Raw genomic sequence first — 18,204 nt, forward strand, 5'->3', positions numbered from 1 at the left:
TAAATCCTGTACACAACTTCCATGAATAATAACAAAAATCATAGTTAGAAAAACATACATATACATACTGTACCTTCTTCTGAATTCTTAACGAGAGATGATATCTTGATAGTTATTATTCACTTTCTGAACAAATTTGATAAAACGTTGCAACATGTTATTGTAGTTTTTTAGACAAAACTACGAAGTGTGAATTGTTTTATTTTTTCCAGATATTTCTATATATAATATTTATAAATAATTTAATATTAAATGAATGACACAAAAAACAAACAATATCAAATAGAGTACATTTATTAAAATTACTTTGGTGCACTCCTTGCCACCCCCTCCCCACCCACCTTATAATACATCATTTATTCATTACTAACATCATGGTCAACTATTATGGTCAATGTAAACTGTCTTCATCCAGACTGTTAGTCCACTCAAGTAAGTCATCCGCATCTTTATCCTCCCACGGTTCGCCAATTTCACTTGCTGCCACTGATGGAGGAGGAACTACAAAAATACAATTTTTCAAATATTGATAAAATAATAATCAATAATTATTCTTTATTAGAAATCAGTTTTATTATCTTCCATCATAGATCTAAATTTTTTTAATTGCAATAAAAAAGATAGGACATAGGTAACTTCAATGTTTAGTATTTGTGTAACCTTTAATCATATCCAGTAATCATAGTGGCAGTTATTAAAAATAGAGACTTGACATCCAATAGCTACAATAACACTTTGTGTTGTTCCAAAATAAACACAACCTGACTCTACAAAACGAGCATGTTTGTCAACGCCCTCTGTAGTCGAGTGACATCACTTATATGGTTACAATTTTTCTTTTTGTTTATGGGTCTTGCGTGACAAGAAATCTCTTCTTGCAAGATCCTCTATTAATGGTATTTTTTGTATTTTCTCATTATAAATTATCATTCTTTTTTATTGTATTGTTATACCATTGATAGAAACTAATAAATGTTGAATTATATATTATAATTGCATGAAAGTTAAGCGTTATCAAACTTAATAAATGTTTAGAATGCAAGCGCAACACAAGTAATCAGAATAATCACCTCCCAGTTGCGTCCTAGTGGTAACTAAGTTTTATCAACAATTAATACAAAGAAAATTCATTAACCTGCTTTTTTTGGAAGATAGATTTTCTTCATTTTATTAATTGTTTCCAGCCTATGTTGATGACTAGTTTCTTCCTTTGTTGGTTGTGGTCCAAACTTTCCATACATTATAGAATTGTGTCTAATAAAACAGGACATTAAAATATACATCTTGAATGAACGGTATTGTACATTTTTTATAATTATATGTTAATCATAGATTAATTTCCAATTTATTACAGTTAAATCCAAATCTCTACAAAAAACCAAAAGGCAAAAAAAGAAATTTTGGAAGGTTTGTCAATGTGCTTATAAAAACATGTAATATGTTGGGAGATCAAAATATGTTATAACTTCAAATTCAAGGTATGTTGAATTTGTGCTGTTAAGCTCGTTTAAAATCACTTTATATGTTACAACATCGATATTATCATCTAGATTCCCAATTGCAACCCAAAACTAAATTGTTAAAACCTACTCTTCAAGTTGCTTCTTCATATGTTCATGTAACTCTTCTAATGGTAGGCCAAAGTGGGCAGTTTGCAACTTGCGATTCTCTTTTATTGATTCTAGAACTGAAAATTAAGCACAAATGATTAAATATTAAACATTCCAATATATGCAACAGAGCTTTTGTTGTATCTGATAGCTTGAGGCATCCATCTGAGAATTCTGTTTGAATAAAGCCCAAAACATTTGTCCAATACTTAGCTCCGTGGTGCAACGATACATTGTAGTAGTAATATTATGATCATGTTGGTAGTACCTGCTGCTTCCTTAGCCTTCAATATAAACCTAACCATCAGCACTTGGTGGTCTTAAGGTATGAACACCAGGCTAGTGATCTGGAGACTTTTTCTAAATCACACTACATTATTATTATATCATGCATTGGTAAATCTTAAGGCTTTATGTGACAAAAAATATGATGTGCCCATATATGGACATGATGATGTCATATCCCTACTATATTTGGGCATATCACTACCATATTTGGGCACATCACACTTTTTTGTCACATAAAGTTTGATAGTGTAGACAGAGCTTAATACAGTGCATTGGTGTCAAATATTTGTAAAACGTACATGGGTTTTTTATGTCTGACGATGACTTAGAGGTTGCAATACCACTCCATGTTGTATGGTAGTCATCAAAAGATAGACGACCTGGATGATGACCTCTAGTAGCATGTGACAGGTCAATCTCATCTGGCTGTTCTTCATCTTGTTTATCTGTCTGTTTTTCATGTGGATCAAGTCCAGCTAAATGAAAACACATTTTTATTTCAATTTCTTCACATGACTCACAACAAATAAAAGCAGTTGGTCTATTTTTTTTTACAGTAGAAACTTTATTAATTGGACAAATTCAGGACCGAATAAAAGAATTGTCCATTTCACAGAATAGGTGTTGGCCGTAGTGTTAAAACATATATTGCAACTTAATCATTTAACACAGGTATGTGTCCCTTAAAATTAGGGTGTCTCCTGAATAGGGAGAGTTGGCCATATTGTTAAAACACATGCCTTTCAATAATTTTACAGGTATGTCTCTGTAGTGCCCTCTGAATTGAGGTTGGCCATACTGTAGTGTGTAAAAAATATATTGCCTTTTCAATAATTTTACAGGTATGTCTCCCTCCCCCCTCCCCCACCTCCTTTTATTATGGTGTCCCCTGAATTGTGGTTGGCCGTAGTGTTAAGACATATATTGCCTTTTCAATATTTTTACAGGTATGTCTCCCCTTAATTGCGGTGTTCCCTAAATAGGGGTTGACTGCCCGTCAATCATTTGATAATAAGTGTCTCCTTAATAGGAGTGTTCCGAGAAGAGGTGTCCCAAATGAGTAGATTATACTGTATAATTATTATAAAATAACTATGGCATTGATGATAGCATGTTGTGTCTCACCATCTATTCTCCTGCTAGCATTCACACAATCAAGCACAACTTGCCGATATAACTCTTGTGACTGTTCATATATATCAACTGCTTCTGTATTTATAGCATCTCGCAAAACAGGGTTTGACAACATCGTCTGACAAATATTTTAAAATAAAAATAAACATAATTTAAAATAAATCTTTGTTAATTAGGTTTGATGAGTAACATTTATTTTGTTTCTTCATTCTCTTGTTTCTGATTTTCTTCTAATGAAAATAACAGATTTTCAAGGTAAATTTTGAGTGGAGAGTTAGATATAGAATATAAAATATATTTCACAATGGCAGTGGAAAGTATGAGAGGCCAATGGTGGGTAATTTTATTTTGTGCTAATTAAATACCTGTAACATGATTAGTATAAATTGCACTCCATACGAGGTATCCCACATATCAGGCTGAAGGAATTCAACACAAGGCTTGCCTGTGCTCATGTCAACTTGAAAAAAAAAGAAAGTAGTAGTAGTAGTATCGACTAAAACTTATGGCAGGTTTTAAAGCATTTATATTTTTGATTACTTCTAAAGTAATCCCATGTTAAAGGTTCTTTCACACCTGTTCCGGCACGGTTCCACTCCGGCGTATTGAACGTCAATGTTTTGTTTTCATGATGCTCCATGCAGCTATGCACCAATGTTAATGGAAATGTTCTCCTCAAGTACAGTAACATACAATTATTTGTTTAATTGACTATAATAAAAATAAAATGGCATTGGGGTTGAGACAACTTACTATTTGGATGAAACGGTATTGTGTGGAAAAAAACATTAGGTGCCACTTGGTTGTAGTTCTCAGAAAACTGCAAACTTACAACAAAGATTCCACCTAAAGAAATAAAATGAATGTGAGACCATGTTTCTGCAGCCATAATCAATAAAAACAACAAAGATTCCACCTAAAGGAATAAAATGAATGTGAGGCCATGTTTTTGCAGCCATAATCAATAAAAATCAAATGCGCTTGATCAATAATTACTGTAACTTTAGGTCAAATGTTAAACATCATCGCATTTATCTGATAACTATTTTATTTGAATAAGACAATTAATGGTTAATTTTCTCATGAGTAAAATCGGTTAAACCCTGTTTCCACAGGAATTTCATCAGTTGAATTTTTTTTTTTTGCAAGCACAACCTAAATTAACTTTCATTTTAGATACAACATAACACACCTAGCTATATGACATGCTAATAATAAAAATAATAATAATAATAATAACTGTACCTTCCCACACCGTGTCCTTAAGTCCTGTTATCTTAGCTGTCCATTCTAAAAAGTTATCTTCTGCAAATGGATGGGCCTCTATTCCCTAAAAATGAACAACCACAATTAAACATTAATCGATTAACCTGGTGATTTGGCACAAATCTTTCAATAAAATTAAATGTTCATTCTATCATAGGGAATGTGGCTAAACTACAGTATAGACTCTTAACTACTACTTGACAATCCACCCTATACATTAGCCCTATACACCTTATACACCCTATACATTAGCCCTATACACCTTATACACCCTACACACCTTATACACCCTATACATTAGCCCTATACACCCTATACACCTTATACACCCTATACACCTTATACACCCTATACACCTTATACACCTTATACACCCTATACACCTTATACGCCTTATACACCCTATACACCCTATACATTAGCCCTATACACCCTATACACCTTATACACCCTATACACCCTACACACCTTATACACCCTATACATTAGCCCTATACACCCTATACACCTTATACACCCTATACATTAAACAACTTTAATTAGAAACTGTAAAAATATAACAAATTTGAATGATTATTTACAATAAAATTGTCTGCAAGTAATGCGTTGCATCACTGCAATAATAAATACTTCATTACAATTTTTTTTTCATTTTAACAAAATCTTACCCATGTAGGATTTTTCTGCATCATAACATACTCCTTTTGTAGCAACATATGAGCTCGACAAAACATTTTGAAGGTCATATGTGGGGTGATCTATCAGCCAGTCTTAACCTGTATAAAGATAATAATACTGTTCTTTATTGAAAAGAGCCTGAATTAGTTGGATTGTTGCAGTAACATTCTATTAATTGTGTCCAGCACAGTTTCTTTTTACATCAAATTATTATTTTGTTTATATCAATTATTATGACAGTATTATCAAATAGTAGTATTGCAATTGAATAATCTCTTCCATTGTACAGCATTCTAAAAAAATAGTATTATTATTATTATTATTATATCAAAATTTATAAAGCGTCAATTCAAAGACCGAGGTACAAAATCAAAGGCGCTGGGCATGTTAGTGGTCGAAAAAATGAGTTTTGAGCAATTTTTTAAATAAGGCAACAGAAGAGCAGTGTTTAATTTGTGGGGGGAGTGAATTCCAGAGTTTGGGTGCAGCAAAAGAAAACGATCTATGACCAAAGGTTTTAGTGGCTATGCGTGGAACAGAGAGTAAAAAATCATCAGATGATGATCTAAGAGTTCGTCCAGGAACATAAAAGGTGATTAATTGACGGATGTAAGCAGGTTGGTTGAAAAGAAGTGCTTTAAAAGTAAGGAGCAAGATTTAAAATTATATTCGATTGTCAAGAACAGGTGAAATGTGAGAGCGACGGTTACACTTGTAGTTGTTTAGAAACAGTTTGATAACATTTGATTCTGAGCAAGGTAAATAACACTAAGAATTAAGATAAAGTCTGTGTTTAGAGTTCCGTCAGCGGAACACAATTGATTGGTTAATTACAAACAGCTCATGCAGTTATGCATGCACATTTTCACAAAGTTGTTTATTAACACACTGATCCATTTTGACCGGTTTGTTGGTGTATATATATAGATAATGATATTGGCCTAGCATTGCTTGCAGTGATTTTTTGTAGGCTCTCTTTTTAAAAAATGAATCTCTAAATAAGGACATGAAAACGAAAACACTCCACCCTAGACTACACACCACTTCAATTTAGGTCTTAGCAACATATTTATAATAAAAAAACAAGTAAGATAATTTTGTTGAAGGTCTAGGCCCTAGCCAGCTCCATGATAGCCGACAAAGAGCACCACACAGCCGGCCGGGGATGCCCCAGAAGCCTGAAAGTGGTGTAAACAAATCGTTAATTTGCCTGGGTCTGGTCGGCCTAGCTGTAGAGCTATTTAACTTACCAATTTGCATTCTAAATTATTAAATATTTCTCTAAATTGCAAAATGTAAACCTATTCATAGTTATCTGATAGTAAAACAACTATAAAAATGTATAAAGATTGTTTTAAAACAGCTAAAGAGGCACTTTTATCTCTTAAACGCATTCAATCTCCACGACGACGACGACGAAATATAACTTTAATTAGACTATAGAGGGCGTAGTCATCTAAAATAATTTTTGTTTATTTAAATTTGCGGAAATATTTATTATTCATATCGACTTTCTCAGCAGCAGCAGCAGCAGAGTGTTTATACGTCGGTCCTTCCTTTTTATCGGCCTACTACTAGGCCTAGGCCTAGGCTAATACACAAGTAGAGATATAATAAGGTTTATATGTACATCATGCCCTGATAGTACCTAGGCCTAGTATTACCTAGCCTAGCCTGGCCTAGTAGTAGCTAGCTATAACGCCTAAGTAGTAGTAGGCCAAGTAGATAGTAGTAGGCTAGTAGGCCTACTACTAGCCTAGCTAGTCTAGGGCCAGGCCTAGGCCTAGATAGATCCGGCCAGCAATTAGGAGTGTAAGCCTACTTCTAGGCTACGCCCTAAAAAATAAGAAGGCCCTAACTAGTCAGTGTAGCCTAGGCTAGCTATCTGTATGATGATAGCTCCACATAGATAGTCCTAGCTAGTGATATTATAATATCTCTATATGTTATGGAGCTAGCCTAGGCCTATCTGATTTTATAGCTTCACAGAGAGACTAGTCGGTATAAAACTTAAAAGCCTTCATCATGGTCATATTTTTATAATAATTTTGTTTGTAGGTCATATAGATAAACTGTGATGCCAGGCAATAATTACAGAAACAATGAGGTCAAAAGTGTTAATCACCAGCTTGCCTGAAAATGTGGTCCTTGAAATCTTTGCATACCTCAGTATTCCAGAAAGATGCCAAATAGCAAGGTAAATCTAGTTTTATTTTTTTAATTCATTTTGACCGACACCAACCTACTTTTAAACCCCTTTCACATTAAACTATAGAGAAATGCTGTGAAGTGTATCGGGAGTGCTATTATTACACATCAACAAGTAACTCCAGAAAGACCTAATTCGGATGAACAATACCGGATTTTTTCAATAATTACCCTAAACATTAGATTTGGTAATATTCACATTGCATCGCCAATGTGTTTCCAAAGTTTGATGGGCAGATTGTATTCCCTGCAATATTGTATCAATGTAAATATATATATTATATTGCTGAATAACTGATAACATTTAAATGTATGTATTGCAGAGTGTGTCGACTGTGGAACCAACTTATTAGGGACAAGTATTTATGGCAACGTGTTGATTTGACAGCTAGACCAATCGCACCAAAGACGTTGTGGAAGGTCATCCGAGGTTACTTGTCAGACTCCTTGCTGTCTTTGTCACTAAAAGGCTTTCTCTACTCCGTAAAGGAAACAAAATGTCTGACGCACGCGCTGTTAAAAGAACTAATATCGCGTTGTCCGAAACTGGTTTCGATACAGATAATCAGCGAAAACCTCAGTGCGATAGATTCGAGCAAATTTCCGCCAAACTTAAAACGTTTGTTCATCCAGAATTGTGAGGTAACTCAACACTGGTTGAAAAAGGCAGATAAATCAAATTTATTTGAAACGCTACAGGAACTCAGCTTCGCCAACTCAAAACGTTTTAGTAGCGATGACGTTCAGTATATTTGCAAACTACAAAACTTGAAGTTGTTAAACTTGAGTAATTGTTATAGAATATGTGATGACAACGTGAATCAGTTAACGAATGCATTAACAAACTTAGAGACGTTAGTCCTGAGTGGATGTACCATCACAGATTTAGCTTTACATTTTGTAAGCCATCGCTTGAAATTCATACAAACGCTTGACGTATCGGACTGTACCTCATTGACCAATCAAGGCCTTGCAATTCTCGGTGTTCCTTATTGTCCCAAATATCTAACAGTAACTGGTTGTCAGTTTTTAGTAACGGATCTTGCTATCTTGGTAAAAAGAAATTCAGAGATTGTGAGAGTCGAATTTGGAGTAAAGGACGAATTAAAAACTTTAAACCGAAACAATTTTCAGGAAATTTTAGACAGTTATCAAAATCAATTGACAGCTCAAGTTGATGCTGTGTAGTTTTCTCCAACAAGAAAAAAGAAAATTAGTTAAAACAGCAAAATAGAAACCATTTGATCATAAGATCATAGCGGGTAATCTATTTTAAACTGGGGTGAATGGGATGAATCCCCTTCCCGATTGCGTCGGCGACATCTGCGCGTGTAGTGATTTTAATGGAAACCAGGCTTAAAGGAGGAGGCTTCTACTAGAGGGCGTTTTTAAAAGATAACAGTACTGTATGTCTAATATGGCATTATACAGCTGATTACTCTGTATACTGCTGTTAGTATTGATCAAAATAATAGAATATTTATGTTTCCTACAAGGTATTTAATAGCTTTAAGTTAGTATTGATTTAGATGAAATTACATTGGTCTAAATTATTTTTGTATTTTAATTTAAATTCTTGGATAGATATATATATATATATTTGTTTAATCTTACTGTATAATTATTTGTAATGATGTTAGTGAAACTAATTTTAAGGGTTGAGACCAGAAACTAAACTTATTTTAATTTACAATGAACTTTCTTATTGTATATGAATACACTATGCTGTATGTGTATGATGTAAAAGCGTAACATATTTTAAATAAAATAATATCGTTTTGCACTGTAAATTACATAAGGCCCTATTGTCTGTTTTTGTCAAAATTTAACAGAAAGTTCCGTATTAAGCTACATACACATTAGTAACGTTTGTTCACAGAATGGAAGATGGTGCGCCGCCGCGGCGCTGTCTTGACAAATTGAAAATCAAAAAGCTACACCAGTGTTCTGCAAACTTTTTTGACCGCGGCCCCATGATCCTATTTTAGGGATTTTCGCGACCCAACATTGCGTATTTAAATGAAATAAATAATGTTTTTATTTTATTTTGAATTATTGAGACAGTTGAATTAATTTAGGAAAAAGGTAAGCTACCTTTGCGATTTCTACCGTCATATTAATACATAGTCATGATGCATACATAATCACTATCGTTATAGTACTAGGCATTTTGCCACCCGCAGCCTGTTGCCAGCACATCAAAAATGCACAAATTACCCATGGTGCAGTGGGGCCTGTGGAAAAGCGAATTTTGTTAAATACATAAATATATATTGATAATGTAGACAGAGCTTAACAGAATTAAACGGCGCCGTCTTCCGTTCCGTGTGTTATTGATAATGTAGACAGAGCTTAACAGAATTAAACGGCGCCGTCTTCCGTTCCGTGTGTTATTGATAATGTAGACAGAGCTTAACAGAATTAAACGGCGCCGTCTTCCGTTCCGTGTGTTATTGATAATGTAGACAGAGCTTAACAGAATTAAACGGCGCCGTCTTCCGTTCCGTGTGTTATTGATAATGTAGACAGAGCTTAACAGAATTAAACGGCGCCGTCTTCCGTTCCGTGTGTTATTGATAATGTAGACAGAGCTTAACAGAATTAAACGGCGCCGTCTTCCGTTCCGTGTGTATTATGCTTATGGCCAGTTTTGACTTGATAGTTGAGTGAATATTTAAATGTCTGTCTACACTATCAAACTAGTTGGACAAAAAAGTGTGATGTGCCCAAATGTAGTAGCACATATGGGCACATCACATTCTTTTTTCACATAAAGTTTGATAGTGTAGACAGAGCTTAACAGAATTAAACGGCGCCGTCTTCCGTTCCGTGTGTATTATGCTTATGGCCAGTTTTGACTTGATAGTTGAGTGAATATTTAAATGTCTGTCTACACTATCAAACTAGTTAGACAAAAAAGTGTGATGTGCCCAAATGTAGTAGCACATATGGGAACATCACATTCTTTTTTCACATAAAGTTTGATAGTGTAGACAGAGCTTAACGTTCATGTAGAAATAACGATGGATTCGTCAAGTTTACTGTATTATATTTTGATAAGTCAACAATAATGTAATTTAACTTAACACAAATGTTACTATTACATATAATTTAAAATACAACAATAGTACATTAAACATTACAAACAAGAGCCGAATATAAAATTCTGTTAGTAAAACGATGGCTTAATTGATTATTCTAAATTTAAAATTTATAAGAAATATAAATTATAATAAGATAAGTTTAAATATAAATAAAAGCCAGAAAATTATCTGGTAGGCCTATTTTATATAAATAGAATCCATCAAATACTGATATATTATTATTATTATTATTAATATTAATAAAAGTTCTCAAAATAATCTTAAAGACGATATTCATAAATTATTACGATGGACCACGTAATAGATCTTATATGAACGCTAAAATAATCGGACTTTAAAGATTAAATAAAATATTCTATTAATGTAGGCAATAAAGTACCTGTGTGTCGTTCGTACAACTGCGAATAACATCACCGCGCCCCTCCCAACCAATTCATACTTAAACAATTACCCCTGTTTAAATATACAAAAAAAGTTAAATAAAACAATTCCTCGATCGCACGAATATACTTCGGTATCAGAAATCAATCGTTCGATACCTATCGATAACCATTTCTACCCGTCGTTTGTGTCAATGTGAGAGCCACGTCTAACCCGCATCACCATTCAAGTACCCCTGTTAAAAGTTAAAAGGTTTTCTACAAGACACCGAATAAACTTCGATATCAGAAGTCAATAATTCGATATTTAACATATTCTTAACATTCCAGTTTTCTCATTTTGGCATTAATACCCGTCGTGTCGCCAATAGGCCTACGACGACTATTAATCTCAACCTCCTACATCCATCGATTTGTACTCGATCACTGTTTAAAATAGTTCCGAAGAAAAACCAATATAAGATTTCTTTTCTAGAAATGCGCCACGAGAAGCGATTCTTAAGGTTGTGTCAACAATCAGTACCACGTTCTTCAATTTAGGCCTATACTTCTTCAAAAAAAGGGAAGTGATTCAACCTGGCTTTTAGCGATCTGTGGTAAAGAGTATCATGTTTATTTTAAAAGGGTTCGATAATTTCACCAAGATCTTCAATAATGTAGGCCTACTTCTTCAAAGTGACTCAACCTGGCTTGGTAAAAGATGACCGTATTTAAAAGGGTTTAATAATATCACCAAGATCTTTAATAATGTAGGCCCACTTCTTCTGGTGATCGAATCAACCTGGCTTTTAGTGATCTGTGGTAAAAGATGACCGTATTTAGAAGGGTTCAATAATTTCACCAAGATCTTCAATAATGTATTTTTCTGGGTTGGTCATGTTTCGTTTCCATCCCGCGCGTACACGCAGCTTTCGTTTACGTATTCGTCTCCGTTTACTTTTAATAACAGTGACGTTTTTAACTTCTTTTTGTTGAGGTATATCCTCTTCTTTTGGTGGCCATTCACCCCTCAATTTCATCAACCTTATCTTCTCTTTCTCGTAAGCTTCTTCCAAAAGTCCCTTTTCCTTTGCTTTATAGTATTCTTTTAAAAACGGTGTATCTACATAATTAGTTTCGTTTTTAAGTTTAGCTTTCCAAGAAGGGTAGTGGAACCTAATATTGAACCGTCTGGACCACCGTGCAAACACAGCTTTTTCGGTGACGAATTTATGGCCCTTTGCTAACTGAGTCTCACTCCACATATAATATTTACATTCACGTTTGAAATCTGGTTCATAATAATGATACGGTGCCGTCTCATTTGGATGTTCCCTAAAATTCAATAATACAACATATTATCATAATCATTTATTAAATTAATTTCAGATACATTGTTTATTATTAACTTTAATATTAGCATTTCATTATTGACGACGAATTGGCTTATCGTAAACCTCCCAATAATAACCCTGGGTGACTATTTGATTGTAATGGTATATTATTTAACAAGGGATTACTAATAATCACTTGTAGTATCCAGTTAATTAAGCTTGGTTCCTATACTAGGACGCAACGCAGAAACGTAAACGCAACGTAAGCGAGTTGGCCAATGACATGCGACAGTTAGAATATCCATCGCTTGTGATTGGTCAACTCACTTACGTTGCGTTACGTCTTTGTGTTGCGTCTCTAGTGGGAACCAAGCGTAAGAGTAGCTAGTTACTATGATAGTGGCCTGTTACTGTTACAGCTTTACGTTTATACTTAAAAAAAAAAAACTCCTTGTCAGTTGTGCCTACAATTAATGTTGTGATAATGACTGATTAAACGTGTTCTAGACTTACTTGCAGTAGTTTTCGTGAATCAATCCGTAGACGTCAATCCTGTCACAAACATCCATAGCAAAAATCATTGACATCCAACCAGTAGTCAGCCACGTATGAGCAGTCGACCTGAAAACAGACACACATCGAACAATTACACCATAAGTAAGTGCACAACGTATATACAAATAGTACAGAAAATATTGTCACAATTATTATCTCCCATTGCCAGCAAGTCTACATTTTAACAACATCATGGCGTCGTTTGGTATTAACCACTCTCATCTTAAACAACATACAAATATTGACTTACCGACTGAGTCCAGTTTCTTTACGGAAAAGTTCTTCCGACAGACCCATTTTATGTGCAGTTAAAAAGTAATACTCAACGTCTCTGTAATTTTTTGATAAATTCATAGCAATGTTGTAGATCGGATCAGTTTTCCTATCTATTGTCTCAGAAAACAGCCAAGGTATGATCAGAACCTCTGGTCTAGTGACCTCATTTTGAAGAGTTTCTTTTTGCAAGTCCGTGTCGTTGTGTAGTCCACGCTCTAGGTTCACGTGACCAATGACGCGAACGGTTGTCCTGGATCCGACGTCTTCCTCGTAACCGAGCGTCGGCGCCGTGTTCATTCGGATTACGCATTCGGCGTTGTCAATATCTTCGCCGGCTCCTTTTCCCAACAGTTGGCCAGAGCTCGATACCAATGCACATTGAGAACACTTGAAATATAAAGGCTAAAGGAACAAAAACAGTGAATATTAAAGTTACTTATTTTATGAATAGGTGCAGAAAAGCCTTATAGACATTGTTTGTCAAAGAATGTAAATACATTTATGAAAATTGTCTAAACCAAATATAGTAATACATTTAAAATAGGTCAGTAGGGCATCTTGTCAGATGTTTGCACTACTGCATCATGCCAATTACCGTGCAGCTACCTGACGCAAAACTACTACTTTAGTAATTCAAAACAATCCTTAAATTATAAATAAAAACAAAACTTATTACAGTTCAATCTAAAGATAAACGAAAGTAAAACAGAAGAATACCTAATAGGAAGAAACACCGATAGTAAATGGGAAGAATGCAAATACCTCGGTAGTAACTTGGACACAGAAAAAGACATTAAAAAAAGAAAATCACTAGCAGTTATGGCATATAACAAACTGAAGTCGTCGCTAGAACACAAAACGATGTCTATAGACGTGAAATCCCGTTTGTTTGACGCATACATAGCAAGTATTTTCTTATATAAAAGTGAACTCTGGGTACTAAACAAAAAATTACAAGAGAGTATAGATATATATCACAGGAAAATGTTGCGAAAGATGATAGATATTAAATTAACAGATAGAGTGTGTGTAACACGAAAATATACGAGATAACAAAACAAGAAGAATGGAGTAAAAGAATTAAACGAAGGAGACTAAAATGGTATGGACACATAATTAGATGACCAGATGATACCCCAATCAAACAAACAATGAAGGAAACTAACAGGAAAGTAAAACGACCCGTAGGAAGACCAAGAAATAACTGGATGACTCAAATAAAGAAAGACTTACAAGGACTAGTAGACACTAACACAATAACAAACCATCCTGCCATAAACAGAAAAAATGGAAACAAATTGTGGAAAGCGTAATGTCGGAAGACGGAAAACGTTAGCAACCTAAACCTAACTTATTACAGTATTTAAAATATTGTATTAAAAAGTTATATAATTTGAAATAAAAATATGAATTGCATTTCAGAACAAAATATAATCGAAAATGTAAATTATTGTCGTTAAATCTCTCTGATTTTATTATCTGATTACAATTTTAAGAACGGTTTTTCCTAATATTTGTTAATAAGTAATTAGTTAATAATTTAGATAATTAATGTTTGCAACTGTGTATTGTTAATAAACCCAATATTTGTTTACGCTTACACTTTCATCTCGTACCCCTACGTATCCGGGTACATGCGGTTCCTGGTCATAATCATCGTCCAGTTCAACATCTTTCCAATCCTCTTTGATTACGACTTTCTTTGTCACATACGGGTACGTTCTTTTCTTGATGACGTTGCTTTCTTGAGCTTCTCGAACATCACGTGTTTTCTCCTTGTCGTAGTAGTATATGTGGGATAACTGTTGTTTTGATTTAGCAGATGAGCTCTCGTGAGTGACGTATATCAGAAGAACAGACATTAACGCAGAGTACCATAATGTAAATAAAAGAATCTTGTCGGATGTCTGGAGAATGAGAATGATATGTATAAACTTATGCAATTGAAAAGAAAAAAATAAACTTGAGCTGGTAAAAGTTATGGTGTAGGCCTACTCAATTTGTTGAGACTCCTCGCTTGGTTCTCACTAGGACGTAACGAAACGACGTAAACGCAACGCAAACGTGTTGACCAATGACAAGCAACCGTTCGAATAATCCATCGCTTGTGATTGGTCAACTCACTTGCGTTACGTCCTTGTCTCAAGTGGAAACCAAGCTTAAACAAGCTCTTGGACATCTTCTTATAGCTTTGAAAGTTGTTCTTTACACAAACTGTTCTAGAATGAATAGGTAAATTAATTTCGTACTAAAAACCAGTTTATAATCTCATGTTTAAATTGTCGTGAAATACAAAACTGAGTTTACGCGCACTTCTTCTTATAGCAACTCTTTTCATGATCAATGGCAGCAGTATACTCCGTTGCGTTCATGCATACAGCTTGGTTTCCACTAGGACGCAACTTTGCGCTCCTTGTGTTGCGTCCTAGTGGGAACCAAGCTTAAATGCATTAATGTCATAAAACCGGATGATCATTGGAAATAGGTCATCTTTAATGGCGTCACAACTGAATAATGGCAACATTTCATAATTCTCAACGTGGAATAGGCCTACAACCACCAAATTACTGATGTCCGAATTGCAACACACCTTACAGTATCTTATCAGTAGTGAGAAATAAGTACATTGCAGCATAGATGATTGCAGCATTCTAAGAATTTAGTAGCCGGGTCGTTACGTCACACTACAGTGTCACAGTGTAGGCCTAGGACACTGAAGTGGTGCAAAACTCAGTGAGAGCATGGAAGAATTTCACACTTTTCCTGGTGAGAGTAACACATTATCAAGGCTATAAATGCCACGTAACAAAACATTTATTTAAAGGGATATTTACCATTATTTTTCCATTTATGTATTTGGATAAAACATGAAACTTGAAAATTGTTTAGTTTGACTCTGATAACATGATTAAGAATAATAGCAATTTTAAAACCAGATTAGTTATCATCTGCTGTTATATACAATTTCGCAATAAAATACATATTTGTATAAGGCTAGGCCAATTTGTATTTATTTACTGTCGGGTTAAAATGTGGGCTGTGACGTAGGCGGTTTACCTTATCGGCTTTCTTCAATAGACTATGTTATATTTGTGGGCCTACGCTTAAGAGAACAATGGTAATAAATAAGATACCCACCCACTGAACGAAAGATACCATTCTGGCCGTACGTCACATTGAGAAAAATAAGCAACAAAGGCTATAACAATAAATGAAATAAAACTGAACTAAATATTAATTTTTAAATCTAAAAAATGAAGGAGTTAAGTTAATTGTTTTAATAGAATTAAACGGTTATGAAGATCCGAGACACAGTTACTTCAAACACGGTCAAACGGAAGAACACTGTACAGTCACGTCACGTTTCGATATACTGCATGCAGGCAATGATCTGTTTTAAAAAGCGTTTGACTTTTGAAACACATAATATAATAACAACTCCCTGATATAAATGCGTTACGAACTAAACACTTTTCATTATCTCAGCCCAGCAAAGACGTAAGCGCAACGCAAATAATTTGACTAATTGTGACGCGACGTCTAAGTGGGACACAATCCTTTGTCTCATCATTGGAATATGGCACAATTTATTCGTAGGCGTTTTATTATGTGTCCAGATCACGGGCATATAGTGTTTAACACGATTAAGGGTACAGTCATGCCAGAAGTATAAGGGCCTATCATAACAAACCTAAGTATGTTCTATGTGATCGGTAATTTCGTTTATGTGCTATTGAATTTTCCCCATTTAATGCCTACATTCACTAATCAACGGCCAGCTTTCTGTAAACATTTTGATATTGTGCGATGCGTCGTTTAATAGAATACATAAACTCTTGAGTTCAAACCATTCATTGGCCTATATCCTACACATGGGTTAGTATTTTGCAGCAACGTGCAGGAGGCCAACATTATGAAAATTATATTAATAAAGTAAAAATATTAATAAAGCATTATAGCCAGGCCTACGTAGCAGTGAAGTGTAGACTACTGTACTTACCAGAAATGGTTTCCGACCAACAGCGGTCATCCTTAGTTTGTGCGTAAAGTGTACGTTTGACGGAGAAAGAGATAGCCCGTCAGTCTCCACATTTTTCAGCAACTGCAGGGCTAGCTGTGTGTGATGTGATGACCACTAGAGTGTTTGCAGGATTTGTTACGATTGGACTATGAACCGGCAAAGAGCATCAGTATCAAAATGCAAACACCGAATTACAGATACATGATGTGCTTTTTAGCATGCTCTGGTGTTAAATAGAGGTGAGCTGATTATTAACGTCACTCGGAAACTAAAAATGGGATAAGAAATTGAAAGTGGAAAAAATAGAAATAACAATTAAAAATGTTGATCTCTCAATGATGCCTTTGGTGATATTGGTTACACAAAAATTAGAATAGGCCTACATCATAGAAAAATTAAAAAAAGCACTGGACACCATTGTTAATAAGGAAAAATTATTTACGGAATCTTGTTCACAATGGTGGAAAACGGAACGGATTACATCTATTATACAATAACATGGAGCTAGCAATACTGCATTGTTCTCTTTTAACACATAAACAAAACCGACGTTTTTTAGTCCAAAAATATATTATTAATACGTCATCAATTTATTAGTTTCATAGAGTTTTCTTTGACCGATATCCTATAACAAAACAGATCGTGACTCATGAAACAATCATGGCATTAAGCGTTGTTCCGACGACGAGGACGCAACGCGTTGACGTAAGTTCAATGCAAGCGAGTTGACCAATGAAAAGCGACGGTTTGGATAATCCTCGCTGGTGAATGGTTAATGCGTTGTACTTACGTTCTAGCGTTGCGTCTTATGGAACCAAGCTTTTGCTTGATTCCCACGTAGGACACAATGACGTAAAGACCACTACATACAACCGGTATTTTGCTATGACCTGACATTGCTATGGATACTTTATCATACAAAATAATATGTGGTGTGTTGCGATGTTTCCATACAGTATTTGTTTACTGATAGTATTACACCCCATTGATGAATGACGTAAACATGAATATACACAGTATTATGACCCTTCTCTTGATGGTAACACTAACACTGTGTCCTCTATGTGGAAATGGTGTGTTAAAAATGTGGACACTATTCAAACACTGTCACACAGTTAAAACTGTGTGACAGTTAAAACTGTGTGACACTGGTGAGATAACAATGTTAAAACTGTGTGGCAACGCTGTGTTGACTATGTGGAGGTGTATGTTCACAGTGTGGCATTTCCTTCATTCACTTCCGTTTCACGGAACGGAAGACGGCGTCGTTATGGAAAATCATATAAAGAATTGAACGGCGACGTCTTGATTTAACGGAAACTTGACCACCTATGATATGTTGAATATAACTGAACTGAATATCAGCAAGTG

At 34.8% G+C, this 18,204-nt stretch overlaps 3 protein-coding genes across 4 annotated transcripts; 1 reads left to right on the top strand and 2 right to left on the bottom strand.

Annotated features, from left to right (window-relative positions):
• Positions 1-316: 316 nt before the first annotated feature.
• LOC140052090 (ubiquitin-conjugating enzyme E2 U-like) lies at positions 317-6,379 on the bottom strand. The gene is made up of 10 exons (XM_072097487.1): positions 6,227-6,379; positions 4,967-5,074; positions 4,278-4,362; positions 3,786-3,878; positions 3,398-3,492; positions 3,024-3,150; positions 2,198-2,374; positions 1,591-1,687; positions 1,136-1,254; positions 317-501 (listed from the first exon to the last, which is right to left on the bottom strand). The coding sequence occupies exons 2-10, from the start codon at positions 5,042-5,044 to the stop codon at positions 392-394; spliced, it is 981 nt and encodes a 326-aa protein (XP_071953588.1). The 5' UTR covers positions 5,045-5,074; positions 6,227-6,379; the 3' UTR covers positions 317-391.
• Positions 6,380-6,467: 88 nt separating this feature from the next.
• Positions 6,468-9,080, top strand: LOC140052091 (F-box/LRR-repeat protein 12-like). Of its 2 annotated transcripts, none has more exons than XM_072097488.1 (3): positions 6,468-6,594; positions 7,035-7,173; positions 7,508-9,079. In XM_072097488.1, the coding sequence occupies exons 2-3, from the start codon at positions 7,079-7,081 to the stop codon at positions 8,370-8,372; spliced, it is 960 nt and encodes a 319-aa protein (XP_071953589.1). In that variant the 5' UTR covers positions 6,468-6,594; positions 7,035-7,078; the 3' UTR covers positions 8,373-9,079. The 2 variants fall into 2 exon arrangements, with proteins under 2 accessions (XP_071953589.1, XP_071953590.1); XM_072097489.1 differs by having other exon boundaries at positions 6,503-6,521; positions 7,508-9,080.
• A 2,151-nt stretch (positions 9,081-11,231) lies between these two features.
• LOC140052564 (alpha-N-acetyl-neuraminyl-2,3-beta-galactosyl-1,3-N-acetyl-galactosaminide alpha-2,6-sialyltransferase-like) lies at positions 11,232-16,842 on the bottom strand. Its single transcript, XM_072098174.1, has 5 exons — positions 16,813-16,842; positions 14,414-14,719; positions 12,787-13,214; positions 12,495-12,602; positions 11,232-11,982 (listed from the first exon to the last, which is right to left on the bottom strand). The coding sequence occupies exons 1-5, from the start codon at positions 16,840-16,842 to the stop codon at positions 11,487-11,489; spliced, it is 1,368 nt and encodes a 455-aa protein (XP_071954275.1). The 3' UTR covers positions 11,232-11,486.
• Between the last annotated feature and the right edge of the window lie 1,362 nt (positions 16,843-18,204).

The sequence above is a fragment of the Antedon mediterranea genome, chromosome 6, assembly GCF_964355755.1.
Source record: "Antedon mediterranea chromosome 6, ecAntMedi1.1, whole genome shotgun sequence".
NCBI classification, from domain to species: Eukaryota; Metazoa; Echinodermata; class Crinoidea; order Comatulida; family Antedonidae; genus Antedon; species Antedon mediterranea.